The sequence below is a fragment of the Pogoniulus pusillus genome, chromosome 4, assembly GCF_015220805.1.
Source record: "Pogoniulus pusillus isolate bPogPus1 chromosome 4, bPogPus1.pri, whole genome shotgun sequence".
Taxonomy (NCBI): Eukaryota; Metazoa; Chordata; class Aves; order Piciformes; family Lybiidae; genus Pogoniulus; species Pogoniulus pusillus.
Genome location: NC_087267.1, coordinates 36,797,272 through 36,821,974, shown reverse-complemented (window position 1 = coordinate 36,821,974; position 24,703 = coordinate 36,797,272). Strand labels below are relative to the sequence as shown.

The 24,703-nt window shown below is 39.2% G+C and overlaps 1 protein-coding gene across 1 annotated transcript in view; it reads left to right on the top strand.

The window, feature by feature from the left end:
• SEMA3E (semaphorin 3E) overlaps window positions 1-24,051 on the top strand; it is a 156,748-nt gene extending 132,697 nt beyond the window's left edge. The window contains exons 11-17 of the mRNA XM_064142583.1: window positions 3,007-3,229; window positions 6,060-6,151; window positions 7,205-7,246; window positions 10,335-10,501; window positions 18,908-18,975; window positions 19,837-19,976; window positions 20,936-24,051. Coding sequence (XP_063998653.1) covers window positions 3,007-3,229; window positions 6,060-6,151; window positions 7,205-7,246; window positions 10,335-10,501; window positions 18,908-18,975; window positions 19,837-19,976; window positions 20,936-21,388 — 1,185 coding nt within the window. The 3' untranslated portion in view covers window positions 21,389-24,051. The remainder of the gene's footprint in view (window positions 1-3,006; window positions 3,230-6,059; window positions 6,152-7,204; window positions 7,247-10,334; window positions 10,502-18,907; window positions 18,976-19,836; window positions 19,977-20,935) is intronic.
• Window positions 24,052-24,703: the final 652 nt, after the last annotated feature.

Here is a 24,703-nt window from a genome sequence, read left to right as displayed (position 1 = left end):
ACAGGTCTCACTCTCCTGAGCTTAACAGTGGAGCAAACTGCAACTGGATCATTACTTTCAGTGCTGTTTTTCCTTTGCTGACTCAATCAGTATTCTCCTTTATACGAAAAGCAGTTATTTGCACAAGTAAACATTCCATACAATTCATTTATCTCTGAATCACAGGAATGAGAGGCAGAAAAGCCTATTAGCTTATCTAGTCCATGCCTGTATAGCCTTTCTCCTTGTAGTATGGTTTCAAATGCAGTCATCTCATATTTTAAATTAATGTTTTCCACTGCTTCTCTTGGGGTTACAGACACAAGTCAAAACACAGAAGTGGATGCTCCAAAAAAAGAGATTATCTAGGATTTAAACATTATGCATATGATTTGTCCATCTTGGCCAATGAATTACTACTGTAACAGTGCTGACATCAATACCAAATACTTTATGGTTTGTTTGATGTAGATCAAACTCACTGATATTCAGTTTGGATTAAAAAATCAGATAAGTAAGTTATCACATTTTGAGCAAAGTGGTTCAATTCAAGTGAATTATTCATTTTGTATAGAACATTTACAGTTTTACCAAATAAGGAGACAGTACCATGCATGGATTGCAGCATGGCTGTATATTTTTACAAAGATTATATATTTTAAGTTCCTTAAGTGGCATTCATCTGTTTTTCAAGGCAGTAGAACACCTCATATATGTTATTTGGACTAGCATTAAACACAGGAGTGAATTCAGTATTAATGACTACAGTCATTACATTCATATCTCCTAGCACTGAAGATTAAATGGTGGATTTTTGGCAAGAAGGGGAGAACAGTGACCCAGTACTTCAGCAAAGCTGACAATGATTTACAGAAAGGCTACCCTAAGTTCCACTTGCTTTCAATGTTTCTCTTTCTTGGCTCTGAATGGTCTCATTTGAGTCAGACTGGATTATAGCCTCCCCAACAGGCAAGGCACAGGAGTTCAAACAAATATAAATGAAGACCTTCAGTGATTTTCCTAGTGTCATGGAACAAGCCAAATGAAGAACCAGGTTTTTCTTGGGTATTAATCAATGTAACCTTGTTTGAGTTTGTTATGTTGCAGAGCACATTAGAGATTGAAGTAGCTGACTGTGCCTGCTAAAAGAGGATTAATTGACTCATTTTTGGATGCTCATTAGGGTACAATTTAGATGCCTTTTTCAATACTTTTCCAGTAGCATGAAGAGAAATCATGTTTTGAGCTGTAGCCCACATTTGTAGGTTTTACACTCCAAAGAACAAGTCAGCATATTGGTAAGCTGAAAGGTAGTGGGCTACCTTTCCCATTATAGAAGTGAGAGTGACAAGAGGCCAAAAATAACCTACTATAAGGCATCTCTGAGAGTCAGTCTGATCGGAGCTATTGTAAGACTAAAAAGATGGGTTTTAAAAGGAATGAGAGTAGAGTTAAATAAACAAAAAATCACAAGTCAGGGTTCTATGGGTCATGAGAAACTTAGGAATCTGCTCCTCTGATAGCTGCTTAAAACACTGTTTCTGCCATAAGCTCTGCTCCTGATTTGCTGATTCTTTTAGTGCATCTAGACTGTGGTGCTTCTAGGAATAACAACAGCTACTTCAAAATTGGTGCTGATAAATTTCAGAGATGGCAACATCTACTGTTTTCTTTCTAGATTATTTGATTTGATTTAAATAGAAATTAAAAGTCTGTGAATTATTATGTTTTATTATTTTTTTCCATGGTTGGAACTTTACAAAGGGAATGTGGCAATGCCTATCCATTTAATATGATGCACAGCGTATGGAAAGCAGAAGTTTAGCCTCATGCTCCAGCTCTGTCTCTTTATTGCAAGCAGTCAGAGAAATTCCATCACTAGCTTGATTAGACAACTACTTTAAAGTCAACACTGAACAAATTCTTCCCTGTAGCTAAGTCCAAAAAGTGGAAACAAACTTTGCTCTGCTTGACAAGTGCAGGAGTTTGTTCCTGTCAATTACAATTGGCCACAAGTTTAAAATTACTGTTTCCAGTAAACATAAAGAATATTTTATTTCCTTTTATTGACTGAAAATCCAATCTAAATAGAGGAAGGCTGCTACTGTGGTTTTGCTTAAAATGCTTCTTAAAACCACACTGTCTTATGAATGTTTGGAGAAAGTAAATGCTTACTGAGATATTTCCAGTTTGATCATAAATGGTTTCAATTAGACATCATGAAGCAAATTGGAAATGTAGAATCTCTGTTCAGCATGGAACACTATATCCTTCACAAGGCATCCTAAAATTAACTTCTCTGTTTAACACATTAAATTATCCCTAACTGCACATTTGACTGAAGGAGAAAGCCTCTTTTAATCAATCATTGCCATGAAGACTATTTGCTTTGCAAAACAGTAGATTTATCAATAAAAACATTGGCATTTCAAGCTAAACAGTGATATATAATACTGCCATTGTGAGTTAGGAATAAGAATCAAATGTAACACTGTTAAAATGCCTGAAAGCAAGAATTACTGTTGCTGCTGGCATAATTTTAAAGTGCGCTTAGCTTCTTATGGCAATATATTTTGCAATCAAAAGTAATAAGACTAGAGATCGATTTCAAGCATTATTATTCTGCTGACTGTACATGGTTGTGCCTCTGCTGGAATAGGGAAACCCTTTTCTCCTGACTCTTGTCACATTTTGATTACATCTTCAATATGAATTTGAGGAAGACACAAACATGGCTTTTTGGACAACATTTCTGTTTATTCTGCTCTTAATATGCTAGAAAAGAAAGACCTCTCTCTTTCTTAACGTGGAGGCTCTGTTCAGAATTCCCCTTTTTGAATTCTCATGGTTAATAATGCACACGTGCATAAAGCACAGAGCTTCTTGTCCCAATTTCCCCTTGTCTTCTATGCTTATTTTTACGCCAGTCTTTCTGCAGACTTGTCATGGTACCTGAAAACAAGGCCTTCCTTTGACCATTTATTTGTCAAACCTTCATGATAATCTTTGTTTTATGTTTGTTTGCAGTGTGCCAGCAAGGTGAATGGTGGTCTGTACACTACCACAAAAGACTACCCTGATGAAGCTGTCCATTTTGCTAGAAGTCATCCCCTCATGTATCAGCCCATCAGGCCTGTTCATAAGAGACCAATACTAGTTAAAACAGATGGAAAATATAATCTTAAGCAAATAGCTGTGGACAGAGTGGAAGCTGAAGATGGACAATATGATGTTTTATTCATTGGCACAGGTAAACTATAGGAAGCAAGGAAGAAAATTAATTTAATAGTTTTTTTCCCCATGAAATCTAGTTGTGTAGAGACCAAAAATTAAATAGCAAGACAACATTTATTTTTAACAATCATTCTTTGTATGACTACACCAATCCTCACCCCACTCCAGACATTTACTTCACTGTGCTGATAACATTATATAGACAAACAATGTCAAGGAAACATTTGAAGAACAGGAAGAGAAACATAAGTATAGGATTTCTGTTTGGCTTTTGATTTTCATTCTGTGGGGATTTCCCTCTTTTTTTTCTAAACAAGAACCTTAAATTAAATTCCTAGATAACTGGCCTCATTTTCAAACCTTCACAGCACAAGCGTGTATCTGAGCATAGATCTGAGCTAAGATCTGGACACCCAAAAGGAAAATTGACAATAGCATTTTCAGAAACCCGTTCAAGTTGCTGGCTTTATTCCACAGCTTATTTTCACCAATTCTGCAGACCAGAAGTCTGTCTGATACTATTAAAAGGAAACTGACAGCTTTCAGATTTGGGTTGCAACACAGCTCAAGGAAGGAAGGAGAAAATGCCCCACTTTCTTAAAAAGTTTTCTGCCAAGTTTTATTGTCACAGAATCACACAAAAGGGGTCAAAAGGGACCTCTGGAGATCTTCTAGTCCAACTAGATGCTATAACTGATTCACCTAGATCTGGTCCAGGAGCAAATACAGGCAGGTTTTGAAAATCTTCAGAAAAGGAGACTCTACAGTTCTCTGGGCAGCCTGTTGCAGTGCTCCATCACCCTCAAAGAAAATTTTCCTTATGCTTTGATGGAAATTCCTGCCTATCACTGGTCACCACTGAAGAGACTAACCCAATCCTCTTAACACCCATTCTTTAGATATTTATAAGCATTCATGATCCCCTCTCAGTCTTCTCTTTTCCAGGCTAAACAGCCTTGCCTCATAAGAGAGATGCTCCAGTCCCCTAATCATCTTTGTAGCTCTCTGTTGGACTGTCTCCAAAATACATCATAGATCTACCCTAATGCTAAGGTACCGGATTATAACACACATTCTAGTGGTATTTGAAAAATCAGAAAACTTAAGAAAATAAAAGCAAAGCATAAAACTAGACAAGACTCTAGTAACATCTAATCTGTCTGCAAAAACTCTGAAGATTCATACATTTGCATCTTATCAATCTGACAACAGAAATTCTATCACAAATATTTTTGACCGTTTTTTCTATAAAAGCAGTTACAGTGAATGTAATTTTTATTAATGAAATTCTGACAAACACATTTCAGTGCTGTGAATGGTCAAAAGAACCATATTTGTAGAATAGCAAAGCATTATTTGTATTAGTGCTGTTTTCTAAACTTTTAAATGGCCTCAGTATAGTTTCAGTATTAGACTTAGTGTGGTCTATAAAGCCATGTGCATGTGTCACTGATTTCCATGCGTCAGATTTGATAACTGTGCCTAGAGCGTTCATACTTTCCACTGGAATTTGTGATAGAGATATTTTATCAAATAGTCTTTTACACAAGTCCTTTGTTCAGCAAAGCTGAATCCAATGGGATTTAAGAGTGCAGTTTAAAAGCTGTGCTGGACTAGCATCCAACAGGTGCTTAACTTTCTCAGGATGTCTAATCCTTGTCTAACGACAAGAAATTCCAGCATAGGAATCTGGGCTTTTGAAACTCATGAATGAGCACTTCAAACTCTGCTTTGGCAAAGGTCCTATACAAAAAAACCTCTTCTACTCTAGCTAAAATAGTAGTAGAAAGGGTTAGTATTTTTTATGCTAGTCCAAAACCTGCTGTGCAACATAAATAAACAGAAGTTTCCTAAGCATAACAGTGCAGGTTAGAAAGGTTCATCAAAGATGAAGACTGAGCATCAGAGCTAACTTACATGTGTCTGTCAGCAAGATTTGAAGAGAGATTTATTTATTAAAAATCAGAGCTAAGAATGCAATTTCTTTTTACTGTTACATCACAAAATGGATGCTTTTCATTACATATTCTCTTTGAGGAGTGGTGTATGTCCCCGGTCTAACAGTTTGTCTTTGCCTTTGCCCCTTTGATCTTTTGCTGAACGTTTCCCCCAGTGCTTGTCTGCTTAATATTTCCCTTGTAAGTCAAAGGTGACTGAAAGAAAGAGAAGAAAGGAAGTGACATTTGCCATTGTTGACGACAGATTTGCAGATTAAGGAAAGCAAGCTTATTCTAATAATAGTCAATGCGACAAAGCTGAAGTACTGGAAGACCATATGCTATTTGTATGTTTTAATTTCCTGCAGGAGTTGTAGTGACAAAGAGGCTGATAAATCTAAACCCCAGTGTGCCTTAGACTTTTTGAATGGAACAGAGCTGGTGATAGCAATTAAGAATAGTTTGTTTTCCTACTCAATTTCCACCCCGGTTTCCACCTTTCTTTTTTTCTCTTTTAAATACTTAGATCATATAGTTAAATCTATTTTACACTCTCTTGCCTTGATAGATTCAGCTTCTGCCTATTCTCATTTCTTTGTCTGAAATACAGTCACTGTTTTTGATCCTTCTGCAGGTCAGCAAGAGGTTATGATCCAGAGTTTGAAAAACGCAAGTCAATCAATCATAGGCCTCATGGATGTCTCAACTGATTCTTATTTGCCAGGGGCAGATTGTCATAGATGTTTGTTTTCTAAGAATTCTCATCAATAACAGCAATGTGCAACTACCCATATGTATTTATACATTTCAATCTGTTACCAGCTTGAAGAAGTCTTTTGATGTACTTAGAGACCAATTATAACCTTTAGTTTTGTTGATTTATTTTTTTATCTTCAACTGTATTCCTAGATAATGGAATTGTACTGAAAGTCATTACCATTTACAACCAAGAGACAGAATCAATGGAAGAAGTGATTCTTGAAGAGCTGCAAGTATTCAAGGTGAACTGTGCCATATATGAAGTATATAAGCCTTGAATTTTCTGCACAATTATACTGCCTAAAAAAGTCTCAGGATAATTAAATATATAATCACTGTGGGGTTTTTTTTTCTGCTTATACAGTTATTTTATGACAGGAAGTCTTTGTTATAGCCCAAGTACTGAAGCACATAGCAGAAATCCAGGACTGCTGTCTTTCTAGATATATTCTTGGAGGTTGTAGAGTGACTTTTAATTATAAACTTACTGCATTTCACTTATTTTTCTTTCATATCCAATTAAGCATTTAAAAGAGTGTAACTGCATGCATAAAAATGTACCTAGTGTAATCTTGGAAGATTAAGTGAGGTCCAGATAAAAGAAGATCAATCCTCAGGAAGAATGACTGAGTTAATCTCTTTATAGTTGGCAAACCTGAGTCCTAATGAGACAAAACTCCATGTTTTTAAGAACCATCCACAATGAAAGCTCAATATTTGCTGTGTGGAAAAGATAATAATGAAATTCTCTTAGTAAGTATTAGCACCATGTCAAAAGCAAAAAGTAGGAGGCTAACCTTTTTGCATCCACAGGGAAAATCTAACATCCAAACAGACAATTAAATCTAGTATCTGCATTCACTTGTTGCCTGGTGGGGAAATCACAGAAGTTTGCTCTCTTAATAAATCTGCTTTTCAACAGACTGCATCTTGCCATTGCTCCAGGAAATCTGAGCAGAGGGCAGAGAGGACAATGGCAAAAGAAAGAATTCCTGCTATTTTTATCTTATCTTCAATGAATGTTTTATTATAGAGTACACTCCACTTATCACTTCCAAGTAGAACAAAAGAGATTCAAAGGTGTCAAGAACTTTGGCAATCCTAAATTAAGTGTTGGCTAGCTGGTTTAAATAAACTCTTTTAAAGCAATGCTTTTGAATGGCACAGTTGCCTCACATCTTTCTGTAGTATCAGAACATAAAGGAAGTAAAGTATCCAACAGAGCTGAATAAGTAAACATCTGCACAATTTTACTTTTTTTTTTTCTAAGAAAGGAAATATTTCCTATTTTCTAGGTACCAGTTCCTATTATTTCTATGGAAATCTCTTCCAAAAGGGTAAGTATTTGACAAGTTTGAAACTGGATGTTTGTGACTTAAACGTAACAAAACTATGAAGTGTATAGAGATAGGTAGAGAGGTGGATGGATGGATGGGTGGATAGATGGACAGACAAAAGGATTTAAGCCATCTATAATGAGATTTGGTCTGATAGATGTAGTCTTTTTGTAACATAAATCTGTGGTTCTGTGTTTTGTTCCTTTGTGAAACGTTTATGGTTTTCAGTTCTCCTGAGTTCATACTATCATTCATGTCAAAGCAAGTTACTGGCAGAGTAATCACAGTAGGAATTAGCTTGGTAGATATAGCAACTCACAGAAAAGTTCCTCATTGAGAAATGCAGACAGACTTCAGCTCCTTGTGGATATCGGTACTAAAAAAGTCTTTCAGGGTCTCCCACATATTCATTTGTGAATGAAATCCAGGGCTGGGTGAGTCTGACTCCTTTTTGAGTTTCTGATAATATAAATACCTAATTTACCACTCTTGTAAGCTCTTCTGTACCTTATTACAGACATCCACACAGTATCATAGATATTCACACCATATCACCACATGATCCCAGAATAGAGTCATTATAACAGGATAGCTACATCTTAAGACATCTTAGACATCTAGCACAATATAGGTGCATATAAACATAAGTAATAAGAATGAAGAGTACAACAATAGGAGATATAAGTACGCCCCAAAATATCATTTTAGTCTTGGTGCCCAGTCAGCTTATGTCCTTTCTGCAGGTAATGTAGAAAGATGAACTCCCCAAATAGTAATTCAAAGGAGGACTTTAAGTATTCTGAGTTATTTCCTAACTTAATCTACTTTTTCCACATGGATTGTGAAAGCAGCCCTGGATTGTCTAACACTGCACCTATAGAAATTGTAGAACAGCTAAAGTGTCATTTCAGATATTTGTCTTACCTTTAGTTCTCAGTGAAGTGTCATGCTGAAAGGCTTGTGTTGAAAGATTAAAAAGGAAACACTGCATTAAAAGTGATTTTCCTCCATTACACCTAGCTCCCAAGAAGATTGCTAACCCTACTAATCAAGAAGTACCTGCAAAATCCATAGAGAATTGTTAAAAAGCTGCCAAACTAATCCAGTGTTTGAATGAAAAAAAGTAGTTTCTTTTTTCAGGATATGGGACAAAAGACTGGGAGAGAACAGGACAGTCAGATACAACATTCTACCCAATGAAGTGACTTCACAGTGTGTGTGTGTGTGTAGGGATTCTACAGCACTGATAGTAAAGCAATATCAAGATTAAATAACTAACTTCAGCTTGCTGAATGCAGATAAACCTGATCTTGATGTAGGATGCAGTTGGTACTGAGGTACTAAGTACATACATCTGTTACTAAGGACAATAAATGTTAACATCACTGTTAGGAACAGGGTTGGCACCAAGTAATTCTATCTTTAAAATTAAATCTGTAAGAAGTCTATTTAGCTCAGTTTATGGATGGGAAAAATGGTTACATAGCTTCTCAGCTTGACTATTTTGGCTGATTTCATCTGACCTTGGAGTTTGTGAGTCTGTGGAGACACCCTTGCCAGCTTTGTCTCAATATCCTTATAACACTAACCAGTCTTCACTAAATCAGTGGTACAATAAAATATGTTTCAGGGTTGAGTTAGTTATTTGCAGAGCCTGGAAAGGAATGTTCTTCTTTGATGTTCAGTTGGCTAGATATCAGATGTTTTTTGCCCTCGTCTGATGAACCAAGACGCAGAGTAGTCTTTACCCCTGCTAAAAGATGAAAGAGAAAAAACCCATCTCATATGTCTCACTGAGTGTTCTTCATGTCTTTTGAGACAACCACACCGAAATTTCTGCAGACAAGAAAGAACTCCCTCAAAAAAGAATCCTAGCTTTCTTCATTCCAACTGGCATATTGAGTTCCTGCTCCTATCATCTGGTTTACTTCAGATTAAAAAGTCTTCAAGCATTGCTGTTACCATCCTCTCCCAGTCTCTCCTCCTGGCATTTCTGAGGAAGATTTTTGTGACCTAATCAGATATAGGAGTTATAATTAGGAACAAAATGAACTACCTGGATTAAAATTCCTGTTTTGTGGTAGCCAAGCCAGACTAAATGAGCTGCCTATATTTTACAGCTTTAAGAATCATAGAATATTGGATTTTGAAAGCTTTTATAGAAGGGGGAAATATGAACTAAGTTTGACCATTAGGATAAACGCAGTTTAAGTATTCATTAAGAATCTTTTTTTCTGAATGTGCATAAACAGTTCCTACTGCAGCACACACACTATATATTTCTGTGTCCATTCTATTTACACTCACCACAACAAGATTTTTTGTCAAATCCCTATAAGTTCAAGTTATTCTTTTCTGAATTTATTATGCCTTCAGCACATTAATCAGATTAGCCATCTTTCACTTGACTTGAAGAGGACATTTATGTGAGCTCACAAGATTCAGTCTTAGCACTAACGCTGAAAAAAAACTCAAACACTACCAACAAATATTAAAGTAGATTACTATCAGTAAATTGGTGAGAAAAGATTGCTCAGAACCAAGGGGAAAGAAAAAAAAAATAAGGAAAATCTACCTTTTATCCCTTGCTGTGCATGTGTATATGTGACTGCATATAAGTAGCCTCACCAAGAGCTAAATTTACTTGCTAAATCCCATTTTAAGATTGAGATTGGTTAAAGCTTCTCCAGATTTGAATTTCTTTGTTTAAAGCCTTCATTTCAAGTCTTTCTTTGCATATCTGTTAGGTGACAGAGAAGGGTAAAGAAGGGGGCATTGCAAACTGACCCAAGAAAGAAAAAGAAGCTTAAACTCTTGTCTATTCAAACACAAAGCTTACAAAGCTGAACCATCAAAAGCAAGGAAATTTACCGTCTTTTTCTCTGCTACCCTATGCAGGAGGTTTGAGCCAGTAATCAGTTATTTTCCTACAGAGTAACTCTGCCTCCCTCAGGGCACAGGCTGGACATACAACTGTCAAACAATTCTAAAGCTAACATTTCATTATAACTCCGTTGGTATCAAAAGATTCAGTGGAAGTCCGAGGAATTTAATGATACGTGGTGTTTTTGTTTTTGTTTTTCACCAGCAACAGCTCTATGTTGGATCTGAGTCAGTCATAGCACAAGTGAAGTTCCACCAGTGTGACATGTATGGCACTGCCTGCGCAGACTGCTGCCTGGCTCGAGATCCATACTGTGCTTGGGATGGTATCTCCTGCTCCCGGTACTATCCCACAGGAATGCAGGCAAAGAGGTGAGAGAAGTTGCTTTCTGTGATATCTGGTTTACAAAATGCCTGTGTAAAACATTACTACTGTAACAAAAAGTACTTTGAATCTTTCTCTCATAAAAACAACTGTTCAGTGAGAAGACATGTTCAGTGTTAATCTACAAAATATTCAGATTAACCACATGGCATAAATTGCAATAGTAGAAATATATTTTTGTGAATGAAGCAGAGTCCTTTATAGCAATTTTTTTTTTTTGCATGAATTTTAAACAAGTATCAGTTTCCTTATACATCTTTTGGTATGCAGAAGAATGATTCTTTAGAACCACTATTTTGGTAATATTGTACAGCTCCAATAGCACATGCAACAGGATTTATGGGCAGTGGGATGGGGGGATGGGGGAAATAGTGTTAATAGTCAGAAACTCCAGTCAAAATTAAACCAGAGTATCTGCAAAAGCGAGTGAGCTTAGGTTGTCTCCAGCGAATTTGTAAAGACAAGTCAGGCTAGAGGCCAGTTCAAAGAAAAAACCTAATTTGAATGCCTTAATTCTTCCCTTAGAGAGTCTTCTCTCTATCACTATTCACTTATTAATGGCTTTTGGCCTTCACTGTTATGTGCAGTAATTTCCCATATACCTGTCCTCTTTCCTTTGCTCTCAAACCCAAGTCACCTACTTCAGCCGCACACATACCTGATCAAGCACAAATGAAGCAGAATGAAGCTTCTATGATCCAAGAGGAAATGGTTAGCAATCTATTGCACCACTTTGACATACATGAGTGTAAAGAAGACAGATGTCACATACCAAAAACTCTAGTGAGAGCTGACAGAAGGGCTCACCAAGTCACTCCATCATTTACCAGCAGTTCTGGCTAAGTGGGGAAGTCTTATTTGAGTTGATATTGGCAAATACAACATTCATCTGCAAGAAAGGCCAGAAGGAGAATCCAAGAAACCTCATAACTATCAACCTGACCTTGGTATTGGTCATGGAGTAGATCATTCTGAGTGCCACTATGCAGCATGTGCAGGGCAATTGGGTGATCAGACCCAATCAGCATGGGATCATGAAGGGCAGGTCCTGTTTGACAAACCTGGTTTCCTTCTTTGACCAGGGAACCCATTTAGTGGATGATGGAAAGGATGTGAATGTTGTTTACCTGGAATTCAGTCAAGATTTTGGCACTGTCTTTCAAAGCATCCTCCTGGAGAAACTGGCTGCACATGGCTTGAATGGGTGGCTGTTTCACTGGGTTAAGAATTGGCTGGATGGCTGGGCCCAAAGAGTGGTGGTGAACAGTGAAATTCACTGGGCAGACAGTCACAAGTGATGTTCCCCAGAACAGACACTTCCCTGGGTTTTTCTAGAAGATAATAAGCAGAGAAAGTGTTAAGTAACTTTTTATTATTATTTTGTTAGGAGCACATTAAAATATGAAAATGAAAACCAGCCAATAACTCAGCATGATAAAGATTTAACCCATAAATTAAGTCAAACTCTGTAAGAGATCTATACCACTTTTACAAACAGGCCTTCTAATGCCTCTTGTAAGCAGACCTAAGGAAGTAGGCAGGCTCTGGGTTTTGATTCAGTATGAGAAGAGTCTAGCTAAAATTTTCATTTCTCAGTTTAAGAAGTATGAGTATCTATATAGTGAGTGTGATGGTTTGAGTGTTACCTGCCCCCCCCCTCACTTTGTAAAATCACCCAGACTAGACTCAGTGGCTCTGGAAATCGAATGAAGCTTTGTATTTACAGCTTAGCATAATATACAAGCAGATATTTACAGTATATACAGTTATATACAGAAATATACAAGGTAAAAAGTAATACACAAACACAACTCCCCTCCCAGAAACTTAAGTCCCCAGGAGGGGCTCACAACCACCCTTCCACCTTCCCCCTACCCCTCAACCTCACCCAAGATCTTGCCTTATCTTTAAGGTAGTAAGGAGGGTCAGCCAAGAGGGGTTAAGAAGCAGGTGGATTATACACAAAGACGACAGGTTAGGTTAGAGAGAGATGCATCCCAAAGCCCAGGCAGAGAGCAACTCTGTTATCTCTATTTATATTCTTATACATCTCAGCAAGCCTATGAGTGAAGTAGACATCACCATTGTTTCCCTTTCACAGCCTGTAATCTAATTCTTCTCACCAAAACATTCCAGCTAGTTTCAAACTAGTACAGTGTGCAAGGTGTATTAGTTCCTACAGCATAATTAGAAATTGGAATACTGTCATAGTAAAGCATCTGAGTTTTAAAAGTCACATATAAATGTCATTTGGGGAAAGGTGTAGCTTAAAAAATTCCCAGTAACCTGATAGGACTGTGTCAGCATTTATATTGTTCTCCAGGCTACATATTGTCCAAGAAAAGATAAGAGAATCTCATCCCATTCTGAACTCTGTTGTACATTTTTAACATACTTCTCACCTAAGACAACTTCCAGAGTAGCAGCCCTTAAGGCTTCTGACACATGCGTTTAGCCAGAGCTGAGTGACATGGACAGCACTCCCAGGCACCCTCCTGTGCCTTACTTCTCTAACATTGATCAGATCTGTCTCTAAAAGAGGAAAATACTGCTGTTGCCACCCTCCTTCTCTTAAGATAAGCACTGCAGTAGCGAAGAAGGGATTTGCAGTCAAATGGATGTTCCTGAAGTCTGCAGAGCTTGGTTTAAGTAGAAGAGTTTAGAAAAACCCAGCAAGAACTAGTAATGTTGAGAAGGATGGATGGCATTTGTTTTGTTCACTTTAGCTCATAGCTGCAGCTCAGAGTATTTTAGATTTATGAGCTTACACTAACTCTGTGGTACATAGAGAAGCAGGGAATGCTATTCAGAACATGTGGATGGAAGTTGTTTTAAATTGCCTCCTGCTGGGTACCAGGTGGAAACCATTGCTGGAAAAGACAGGTCTCAGTAGAGAGCATAGAATTTCCTGATACCAAGTGATCTTGAGAAAGCAAAAGCCCTGTCGTGTCTGGTTTGGGCTTCAGATAAAATAAACACTACATCCCAGAGCTCACACATCTTATTTGGCTTTGTCTCAGCTGTATAGGTTAGTACAAGAAATGTGAGTACAAGAGACATTGGAGAGCACTTAATCTCCCTGTTCTTGTCAGCCCTCACTTCATAAGGACTTAAAGAGCTGTGCCTTATAGTACAGCACACTTGACCTGGCTTTAATAGCACCATCTGCTCAGTGATGGGCTTTTGACAAGTCAAAGCAGCACCGCTAGTACAGGAAGAGCACTGCTAAGAACTCTGTCTTTAATTCCAGTCCTGCTGGTGGGGACTATGATCCTAACAATCCTAGTGATGAAGGGTATTGATCTAATGCCTCTGAGATATGACAAGTATTTAGAGAAACATAAAACATAAAAGCTGTAGACTCAGACACAAACAGGATATAGGGAGAGTTGCAACATAAATACAAAAAACATCCCTCTGCTTGACAACTGGTTCCTAATGTACTGAATGTTGAAAGCCTATATAGTAATTCCTTGAAAATTAATAGTCTGGACAGATAATTAAATATAAGATTTAATTAAAGATAAACGAAAAGCAAGCCTCATATACACTATCTTGGTGCTGGCAGTGCAGCACACAATGTCATGGTAGTTACAGGTATATGACTCTGACATACTGCAAATAGATGGAAATGATATTGCATCACCTTCCATGAAGTATGCTTGAGAAAGAAGAGAGGTCTAGGACTTAAATTAATGCTGTGTTCTGATTTAGGCAAGTTTCATTTTATCTAAACAAGCCCTAAATTCCACAAGTGAGAGTCTCTGCTGTGCCAGCTCACCATCCAGGCTGAAAAAGGGCTGAAGTAGTTTAAAAATGTCTTTCATCTTCAGTAGGTCTGAACCTCTGATTATTAGCTAATATTAAGAATGTGGATGTTCTTAGCTAATATTAAGAACCTATCATTTGCCTTTCTGCCTCCTCTCACCTCTAGCCTCTTTCTCCGTAACATCGTCAAATTCACAAACATACTTCTCATTTCTCATGGCTAATAAGAGACCTTCACCTCAGATCTGTAGGGTTTCCCCCTGCATCTTCCTGTCCTTCCTTTCTGCCTGCCTTCATTTGGGTGCCTGGGGCTGTGAAATAGGGGGATTCCATGATCTTGTTCTGCAAGTCCAAATTCATTCTACTGATTCACTACTGCAAACCTCAGTGCCTTTTCTCCCTGAGACTTTTCAACTTTGCCTTATCTATCCTTGAGATGAAAAAACACAAACATGAGGATGATGGTGATGATGACAACTGTATTACTTTCTTTCAGGTAATTTCTACTAAGTTCTTGAAAGCACAGAGTTACAGGCTGAAATCTAAACTCACGAAGTTATACACTGCAAAAGACACCTCCACAGATTCAGTACATTTGCTAGGTTCTGGAAATTGTTCCTTGGAGTAGCTGATCTTAGAAATTGTTTGGAATTCTAAAATGATTACTTGGGAAAAAAATAACAAATAGCAAGCTTATGCCAATATGTTGTTGTGGAGGCAGGAATTAATGTGTGGCCGAGTCAGGAATTTATACAAAAATAGTTATTTTATTTTCCCAAAAACCCACCCCCAAAACTATATATACAAAGATTAATTTAGTTTAATTAGCAGATTCAGTCGCATGAGAATTATCTACAGGGATACCATCAATAGTCTGACTATTGTGGAAGTCAGAAGTTGGAAAAGGCTTTAGCTATTAATTAATAGTGGTTTCTTACTAATAAAGTTGAGCCAAAATAACTCACGTTCAGGCTGGCTTCCTGGTGAGGTTTGTCTCTCTCGTTCTTCTGCAGAAGCTGTCGGAGAGTCGTTAAGAGGTATTCAGCTCTTACAAAGGTGTCAATGGGGAAGCAATCCTTTGAAGCTTTCTGTATTCACCTTAGGTGAGCGAGGGGGGGGGGGGAGTCTCAGGCAGACACGAACGCCCAGGCAGTAAACAAGTCCAAGGCGGGAACCCCCAAGGCGGGAAGCCCCCAGTTTATACCCTTGCTAGACAAAGGGCAGAGTTACCACACCTTAGGTGTGAAAGCGCACAGCCAATCCCAGCCAGATCCCAGCCTGGGCACTGCACGGGACACTCCTCATGCGGGCAGGACCCCTTTGCTCACTCCCTTCACGCCGGCAGGGCAGGCGAGGGGAGGGGGGAACCAGGCAACTTTCCCCCTCCCATTCAAGCCACGGAGAAAGAGGAATTTAGGGGTACACAGGACTTCCAGAACATATGTGTACAAAAATATCAGCATCTCCTTGTCTTGCAGCACAGCACCTCTCTGTATTTTCATAGGGCACTGGTAAATATATCTTCCACAGTCTTTGTACTCAAAACTGTAAAATTCCTTCAAACAGACATTTCTTTTTCTTGAATATTTCCAATAAGTGAAGAAATATCTTCTTTTACGGAAATGGATTTTTTTAGCCTGTTGTAAATGGGGCTAGTTGAAATCTGAGTTTGGGGTAAAATGCAATGAGGCAGATTTAAAAGTTATGAAATATTTATTAATATACACAAAATAATTCCCCCAAACTTATTTCCGACTCTCCACACAAGTTCTTGGATGCAGTTAGCAGAACTATTTCACAGAATGTCTCTGTACAATGGAATTTTGAAAGGTTTCAGAATATGTCTTTGATAGAGAGTCTGGAGGCTTCATTCACCACTTGTGAGGTTGATTAAAATCCTTTAGCAACTTGAACAAAGAATGGAGAGTACTCACTAGTCCTAAAGTCCGTGGCCCAAAACATAGGCAGGAAAAATATCCAACAGAAGTCCTGTGGCAAATTCCACGTGGGCTGCAAAGTGAAATCAGCTGCTGGCTGAGGTGGCTCGAGGTGGCTGAGGCGACAGGCGGGCGAGTGGCAGATCAGCAAGGAGTGAACGAGCACACCAGCACCTTTTCCCCTGTTCACCCCCATTTATAGGGTAATGGCTGAGGCTAATGGTCTCATTGACCACACAGTCACCCAATCACCTCTGGCAATCACCCAAGTAGACAGAGAAATGGAAGAACCCACAGGCTGTTGTCGTCCACAAAATGGGGGCGCATAGGCCTACCACGGGACAGGGGCGCGGTTGCCATGAAACCACCTTGAGGCAAAGAGACTAAGTTCACAGTATCACAGTATCACAGTATTATTAGGATTGGAAGAGACCTCACAGATCATCAAGTCCAACCCTTTACCACAGAGCTCAAGGCTACACCATGGCACCAAGTGCCACGTCCAATCCTGCCTTGAAGTGCCCCAGGGACGGCGACTCCACCACCTCCCTGGGCAGCCCATTCCAGTGTCCAATGACTCTCTCAGTGAAGAACTTTCTCCTCACCTCCAGCCTAAATTTCCCCTGGTGCAGCCTGAGGCTGTGTCCTCTTGTTCTGGTGCTGGCCACCTGAGAGAAGAGAGCAACCTCCTCCTGGCTGCAGCCTCCCCTCAGGTAGTTGTAGACAGCAATAAGGTCACCCCTGAGCCTCCTCTTCTCCAGGCTAAACAATCCCAGCTCCCTCAGCCTCTCCTGGTAAGGCTTGTGCTCAGGGCCTCTTTGTTCTGTTTTCCTGCCTCTGGCTGCAATGCAGACAGGCAGGTAAACAAGACAGGATATGCTTAAGCTCATTTTTATGTCCTTTAGGACTATTCACCACATAGCTCTACAGTGATCTTCAGGAACTGAAGAGTAAATAATATAGGCCTGCTAACTGTCCTGTTCCTGCTAGATAGAGCTGCTTGGGCTGACAGCTGAGAGGTTTTCTTGTTTGTTTTTTACTTCAAAGCTAATGTTTACAGTATTTATGTGTGATCATTTAGGAGACCATCTCTTCTGAGTTATCTGTACACACAGATATGCAAAGCTGGTGGCAGCATTATTCAGCACTGACACTTTGTAAAACTCTTTGCAAGCACAGCTGCAGTATCTATACATTACAATGACAACTCCCAGGGCATGATAAAGCTCTTTTGCTATCTCAGAATCTCAGGTTTTATTTAATGATATGCATGTATTTTTAACACTTATGCCTACAAGGCCCAACAGATTCCCCTGGAACAACAATGGCGAAATATTGATTCTGCTCTGAATGTCAGTAAAGGTTAAAGCTGTCTTCTTGGTCCACTAGCACCACTGGGTCAGAAGTCTGCATGTGTGACACAACTCAGGAAATAATCACTATATAATTCCAATTTAGAAATGCTAAGAGTAAGATCCATAAGCAAGGTCTTTATATAGTGTGAGTTTCAGTGAATTCAATTTGTGCCAAATAGAATTTCTGCCTTTTGTGTTCACATAGTGCTGGAAAAACACATTACTTAAGTAATAAATACCAGGAATAACAAAGCTGTTTGGCTTTGCTTGCTTGTACCATGTGTGATATCTATACTGCACACGTACCAGGCTGGCCTTAAACACCTCCAGGCACTGAGCATTCACAACCTGGGCAACTATTCCAGAGTCTCACAACTCTCATACTGAAGAACTTTTTCTGAAGATCCAGTCTAAACCTACTCTCCCACAGCTTCAAACCATTCCCCCTTTGTTCTATTGCTAGACATCCTTATGAAAAATCCCTCTCCAGCTTTTCTGTAGGCTTCCTTCTGGTATTGGGAGCCAGCTATAAGGTAGCCCTGAAGTCTTCTCTTCTTTAGGCTGAACAACCCCAGCTCCCACAGCTTATGCCCATAGCAGAGCTGTTCTAGCCTTTGAATTATCTTTGTGGCAGTCCACTGGACTCACTCCAATAGCTCTGTGTTCCTATTCTGGGGACACCACAACTAGATGCAGCATGTGGTCTCACAAGAGCAAAGGGGCAGAATCCTCTCTTGCCCTGCTGGCCACATTCTTCTTGATGCAGCCCAGGATATTATTTGCCTTCTAGGTGACATGAGCACACTGCCAGGTCATAGTGAGTTCCTCATCAATCCACACCCCCACATCTGGGGATACTGATCATCAATTGACACCTCTGAGTTACAGGAAGACAGAAGAACAGCTATTCACATACATGGTATGCTGTTTTAAACTTAAGAAGGAAAATACCTCTGGCTTTCAGAGAGAAAAAAAACCTAATATGGGCTAAACCCTAATATGTGACTCCTGCTGACACTGAGTTGTGCCCGGTTGGTTCAGAATTCTTATAGCACTGACATTAATGTTGTTATGTAGAAACAGGACATGTAGTTGTGTCTCTTCCCCAGATAAGTATATTTTTTTTATTTTCTTTCATGTGTGATATCTCAATAGGCTGAATAAAGAGAAAATACTGCTGGATGCACAAATGAGTACTTCTCACAAGAGTGATAAATTTTAGGAATCAAGATTTAACTTCATATGGTTTTTAATGCATGTCACTTGAACACAAGCCAAAGAACCTGTGGGCTAAACACGTTATCTCAAACAACTGCTGTTTTTTCCCCTCCAGACGTTTCCGCAGACAAGATGTTCGACATGGAAACGCAGCACAGCAGTGCTTTGGCCAACAATTCATTGGTAATCTACTCACACCTTTACAGATTGCTTACAAATGCCTGGAACAGAGAGCACAGACAGCCAAGAGTAGGAGACAGACCATCTTCTCACCTGGATCATTTCTGGCATATTCCTATAAAAAGTTGTAAGCGTCATGAGGATAAGCCCATGTCATCCAGATTTAAGTATTACTTTGGTTTGATGGCAAGGTCAGGTGCATTCAGGTAGTCCTGCAGCACTGTCAGTCAGACTAAGGAAGTAGCTAATGCATCTCAAGGGTTTCCAATAGAAAGGCAAGTGGAAAGATGTGGCAGAAGCAAGAAACAACAGGGCTGCACCCTGGAATGAATATGAAGTACTGTTGCACAGCCCCTGATCAGCTTGCCTTGGGAACATGGTCAAGGCCCTAACAGATCAGAGTGATCAAAGGCAAAGCCACACGGACTCCAGACAATTCAATGTGAATTATGCCAGAGACCTTTATTGATCATTTCAGCTCTCAATATATCCCTCAGGGCCCAAAGCACTAGGGGGAATGGAGCAAAGCTGGAGATGGGTAGGTTCAGACTGGATGTGAGGAGGAAGTTCTTCAGCATGAGAGTGGTGAGAGGCTGGAATGGGTTGCCCAGGGAGGTGGTTGAGGCCACATCCCTGAAGGTGTTTAAGGCCAGGCTGGATGGGGCTGTGGGCAGCCTGCTCTAGGGTAGGGTGTCCCTGGGCATGGCAGAGGGGTTGGCACTGGCTGATCCTTGTGGTCCCTTCCAACTCTGACTGGTTCTATGATTCTATGAATTTCATTCTTTAAAATAGCTACACCCTGAATGTGGAATGCACCAAGTATTGTTAACAGAACATATTTTTGAAACATTCTTTTTCTCCCAGGTGAAGTTCTGGAGAAGACAGAGGAGAGACTTGTTTATGGAATAGAGTACAACAGCACCCTTCTGGAGTGCACCCCTCGGACCCTACAAGCAAAAGTAATCTGGCTTGTCCAGCGAGCACATGAAACTAAGAAAGAAGAGGTACATATTCTTGTATACTGACTTTATAGCTAAAAGACCTTACTGATAGTGATGTTACCTCTTCACCAAAAGGCCTGTAATTGTTTATTGAAATGCACATGACTGTTAGGAAAAATTATGATGTTCATCTGCCCTCCTGAATTAACAGACCTGAGAATTTCATCTGGTGTTTGCATTCAACACCTTGAACACAGATGTTAGAAATGTGGTAGTCACAAAGTGATGAGTGCCTCTAATGTTCTGGGTGGATATTGCTCCATCTTTGTGCAAGCTCAGTTTTGAAGTAAAAGCCTTGAGTTGGCACAGGTAGGTGAGGTGCAGGCACTCAAGCGGTTCTTGAACTGCAATGTACTGTCCCCATAACAGCCTCTAAAAAGAAAGAGGAGCAGAGAAGTAGTCTGTCTGTGACAAACTTCTGTGATAGCAGAGAAATGATTTGTGCAGAACATAGCTTCAACATCGTGGTAGAATTAGACAGTTGTTGGACTTGATGATCTTAGAGGTCTTTTCCAACCATGATAATGCTGTGATCTTGTGCAATATCTGTGAATGTTGTTGCAAAAACATTTGTCAAAAACAGAATTCACAGATACAGGTCAGCTGGCAAATGCCTATTTGTTTTCCATCCAGTAGTTTATTTACATGTTTCAACCTTATTTCCCCTTGTGATTTAGCCACAAGTGACTAAACCATGCTGGGAAAACAGATAGATATCTGCTCCACTATCTGTTCTTCCATGCTTGCCAGATTCACCGGACCGCTTTCCTATCTTAGTCTGATCTCTTCTTTAAGTATACATTTTTGTTACCTAAAAACTGTAGATTAAAAATCTTGCATCTTCTAACCTTCCTCTCCAAATTTAATAGTATATTCATGAAAAAACAATTCAGAATTGATTGCACTGATTTAGTGTCATAGTAAAAGCTTGTGCTCTGTATTTGTATCAATTTATTTTTCAGGTGAAGACAGATGATAGAATAATCAAAATGGACCTTGGGCTCTTGTTCCTGAAGCTGCATCGTCTGGATGCAGGGATCTATTTCTGTCAAACAGTGGAACACAGCATTGTCCATACTATCAGGAAAATCACTCTGGAGATAGTTGAGGAAGAACGCATAGATGAAATGTTCAATAAAGACTACGAGGAAGAGATACCTCACAAAATGCCATGCCCAATGCAGAGCAGTATACCTCAAGCATCAAGACCATGGTACAAGGAATTCCTTCAGCTAATAGGCTACAGCAACTTCCAGAGGGTGGAGGAATACTGTGAAAAAGTGTGGTGCACAGATAAGAAGAGAAAAAAGCTGAAAATGTCTCCATCAAAGTGGAAATATGCCAATCCTCAGGAGAAGAAAGCAAGAATCAGGTCAGAGCACTACCGGTTGCCCAGGAACATAGCTGACTCTTGATGGACGAAATCCACCCATCCATTGTTTCTGGGGAAAATTTTATTGGACTTAAATGAGAGGGAGAAATAGGTCTTGGTTTTGGTGAATGACACAGGTTTATATATATATATAAAATACTGGGATTGAAAGCAAAAATGCTATGGTAACTTATACTGTACATTCACGATGACTGTTTGGAAGCATTTTAAACAAAATCTTCTTAATTATCTAAGTAGGTCAATGCAGTCAGCATTTGGCATTAGGGAGGACACGACAATCTTCAGAATTTGAGTGCTTGAATCAGTTTCCTGTGTGGACCTTGCTTGCACTGTATATTGTTGCACATGATGGTATATTTAACAAATGCAAATAGCAAGTGGATGAAAACTGTAACACTTATCTTTGTTTCACAAACTCTCATGCTTCTGAGTGGCACCTCTTAAGATCTTTCTTTTTGATTGTGACTTGTCTGAGTGTATCACTGAGAACAACGAGTTGTGTTAATACAGTGGACGGCTGTTTCCAAAGGTAATGAAGGAAAATCCTATTTCATTCCCACCATTTCTCTGTGTTATCAGTCATTCATGAAGCGCAGTGTGCTCTCACAAGCTCAGTAATTTTGCCTGGTAACTTGATGTAAGTAAAATGCATGCTGAGAACACAAACATAATTGAATTCTTTGACTTATCTATATAAAAGAAACTTGGAATGATGATTTAGCTAAAAACCGAATCTTTTTTTTTTTCCTAGCGATGACCATTGTCTTAGCAATGACAAGTATTGAGAGAGTGCCCTCTTGTGGCTAAACGAAGCAAAATCCAACGTTCTCATCCATTCTCGCAAAATAATGCCCAGATCCACAGCTGGTTTGCTTTCAGCACACGCTTCCAGACTCAGTGTGCTAAATCCAGAGATTTAAAAGGCAGTATTGAAAGTCATTTATATTGGAAAGAAAACATTTAAAGCAAGGAATGCTTTATGCTGCTAACATGCTTTTCAGGTAAAATGCAGTCATAAAAGTTAGGATGTAGGTTAAAAAGAAGCACAGCACAATGTCACTGTGTTTCTATATTTTCAGGGTCTGTTCCAGGTAAAAAAATGTCTGATAAGTGGTCTGGTCAGAAGGGTCGCTTTTCTGCTCTTGTGAGTGATATTGGGCGAGGAGATCAAAGAAGTCACTTAAATTCTAGGTCCTTTCAAGACTTACTAAAAAAAAAAAAAAATCTTTCTTTAAGTACAAGTAACCAAATACAGGGAAATTAGCATTTCACTGCTTGGGAAATCTGATGGTACAATATTAATTGGAAATTTAAAACAAGTCAAAGAAGTTGTAAGCACAAAGGTGTCACAAAGGAATCACTCTTCAAATGAAAAGGTGATGCCAACAGGAGAAATAGCCAAGGTGATACAGACCTTGAGGCCACCAAAAAATACAGCAGGAATTCACCAAACCCAGAGGCTCATGCTGAGCTTCAATTTCTAATCAGGAAACATAATTTAGACTTAGAGGGTATTAACAGCCTGGATAACAGAGGTTTGCTAGGTCTGTAATATTAACAGATGCAGCAATCGATGCTAAATCAATGTTTTACGAACAGGCAAGAGGATTCCATAGCTGCTGGCTGAACTTGGTTGTCCTTTTACGTGACCATTGACTACCCCAGTATCTGAAAGGAACCTGTAGGCACATTGTTATCACTCAGAGTGTGAGGAAAACGGGCTTTCACCTTGTGTTGGTATGACAGTAGATAATCTCTCTATCAGCTATCTGTGTTAAGGAAATGGATTTATCTGAGGGTCTGCACTTTGTTTAGACAGAATGCCTGTCTAAGAGATGGGACTGGACACTGTGCACAGGCTTGCATGAATTCACACAGTTGCTAACTTTGATGCGATACAGGAGACTGGGTAGGTTCACTTTTCTGTGATAGTCTAGTGGAATTTAGTTGCAGTTAGGATCCTCTGTCTGTTTAGTTATATGAAAAGTACTATCACTGATAGCTGTAGCAGAGGTAACACAAACTGCACAAGCATCCCTGATTTAAATTTAATTGCCTACACAATTCTTACTGGCATTCTTGATGGGAAGTTGTTGAAATCCTTTTCTGCTGAATTATGATGTCCACTTCTTCTCAACAGCAAGGCAAGTTGTATTTTACTACTTCTGATTCATTTGCTACAATCTAGTGCCAAATGCACCATTAATGGAGTATTAGAAAAGAATAACAGCATCTCAGTCTGCTGGAACAAATCTAACTTTGTGTATCATTTTCTGAGATTTCAGGTGGAAATCATCTGATATTCAAATCAGGATTCCTGATTTAATACAAGGGTGTGGATTTTTAGCTCCACATCCCTTACATATGGAGAAGTTAGTTAATTTTTTATTTACTCTTTAAAAATTAAATTTCTTGCTCACACCTTGCTGCTTTCAGGGTTGCAAAGTCTGTGAGAATTTGGTACTACAAGGTCTTGTTCAAAGAGTGCTATGACATTTATGGAAGAAGTGAAAGAGTGACAATGTATTTTGGAAGGATGAGCACAAATGTGCTCGTTCACAGACAGTTATTTAAAATGCTTCTTTGTATATTGGGGGGGGCATTGTCTGCTTCTTTCCATTATGAGTTTGATGTATTTTGTATGTGCATGAAGTCATCAGATTATAAATATAATTAAGACTCACACTTGGCTGAAATAATCTGTATTATTTCCCATAGTTTATTTTCACCAGAGAGTACGATTATGTGAAGATCACCAGTGACACATTGTTATTTACAGATGGCCTTCATCATGCATTTTGTGAGCAGAGATGTCAGACCAGGGCAGAAAGATATTGCTATGTTGCTGCCAAGTGGGAAACTGTGCACAGGGTAATGAGTAGATTTATTCTGTTAACATCAGGTAGATTTAGGAGAGCTATGACTGGAGCATCATCTACTGCATGAATGCATTTTGAGAGTGGAACACAGTCACTTAAACACAGAATATTCTAATTGGTGGAAATTCACTGAGAAACAACGACTTGGATGAAACTTTGAACTCTGCCCTGCTTCCTCACAAGGGACAAAACAGATCACTTGGACTAAACACTTACTTAGCTTTGTTCTTGCTCTTTTGTTGTCACCTTGCATGTAGATTATTGTCACCTCGTACAAACTACTGTGCTCTCAGATTCTGTTGGGACATCAAGGCAGGAGAGTGATGACTTCTATATCTCACAATGGCCATTTAGATTCTACACAACTTCTCTGTAGCATGAAACAGTTCTTATACAGGTAAGAGAGAATCACAAGTGTCCTACATTCTGGTATCTGAATAGCAGTGTTAGTAGTCGTA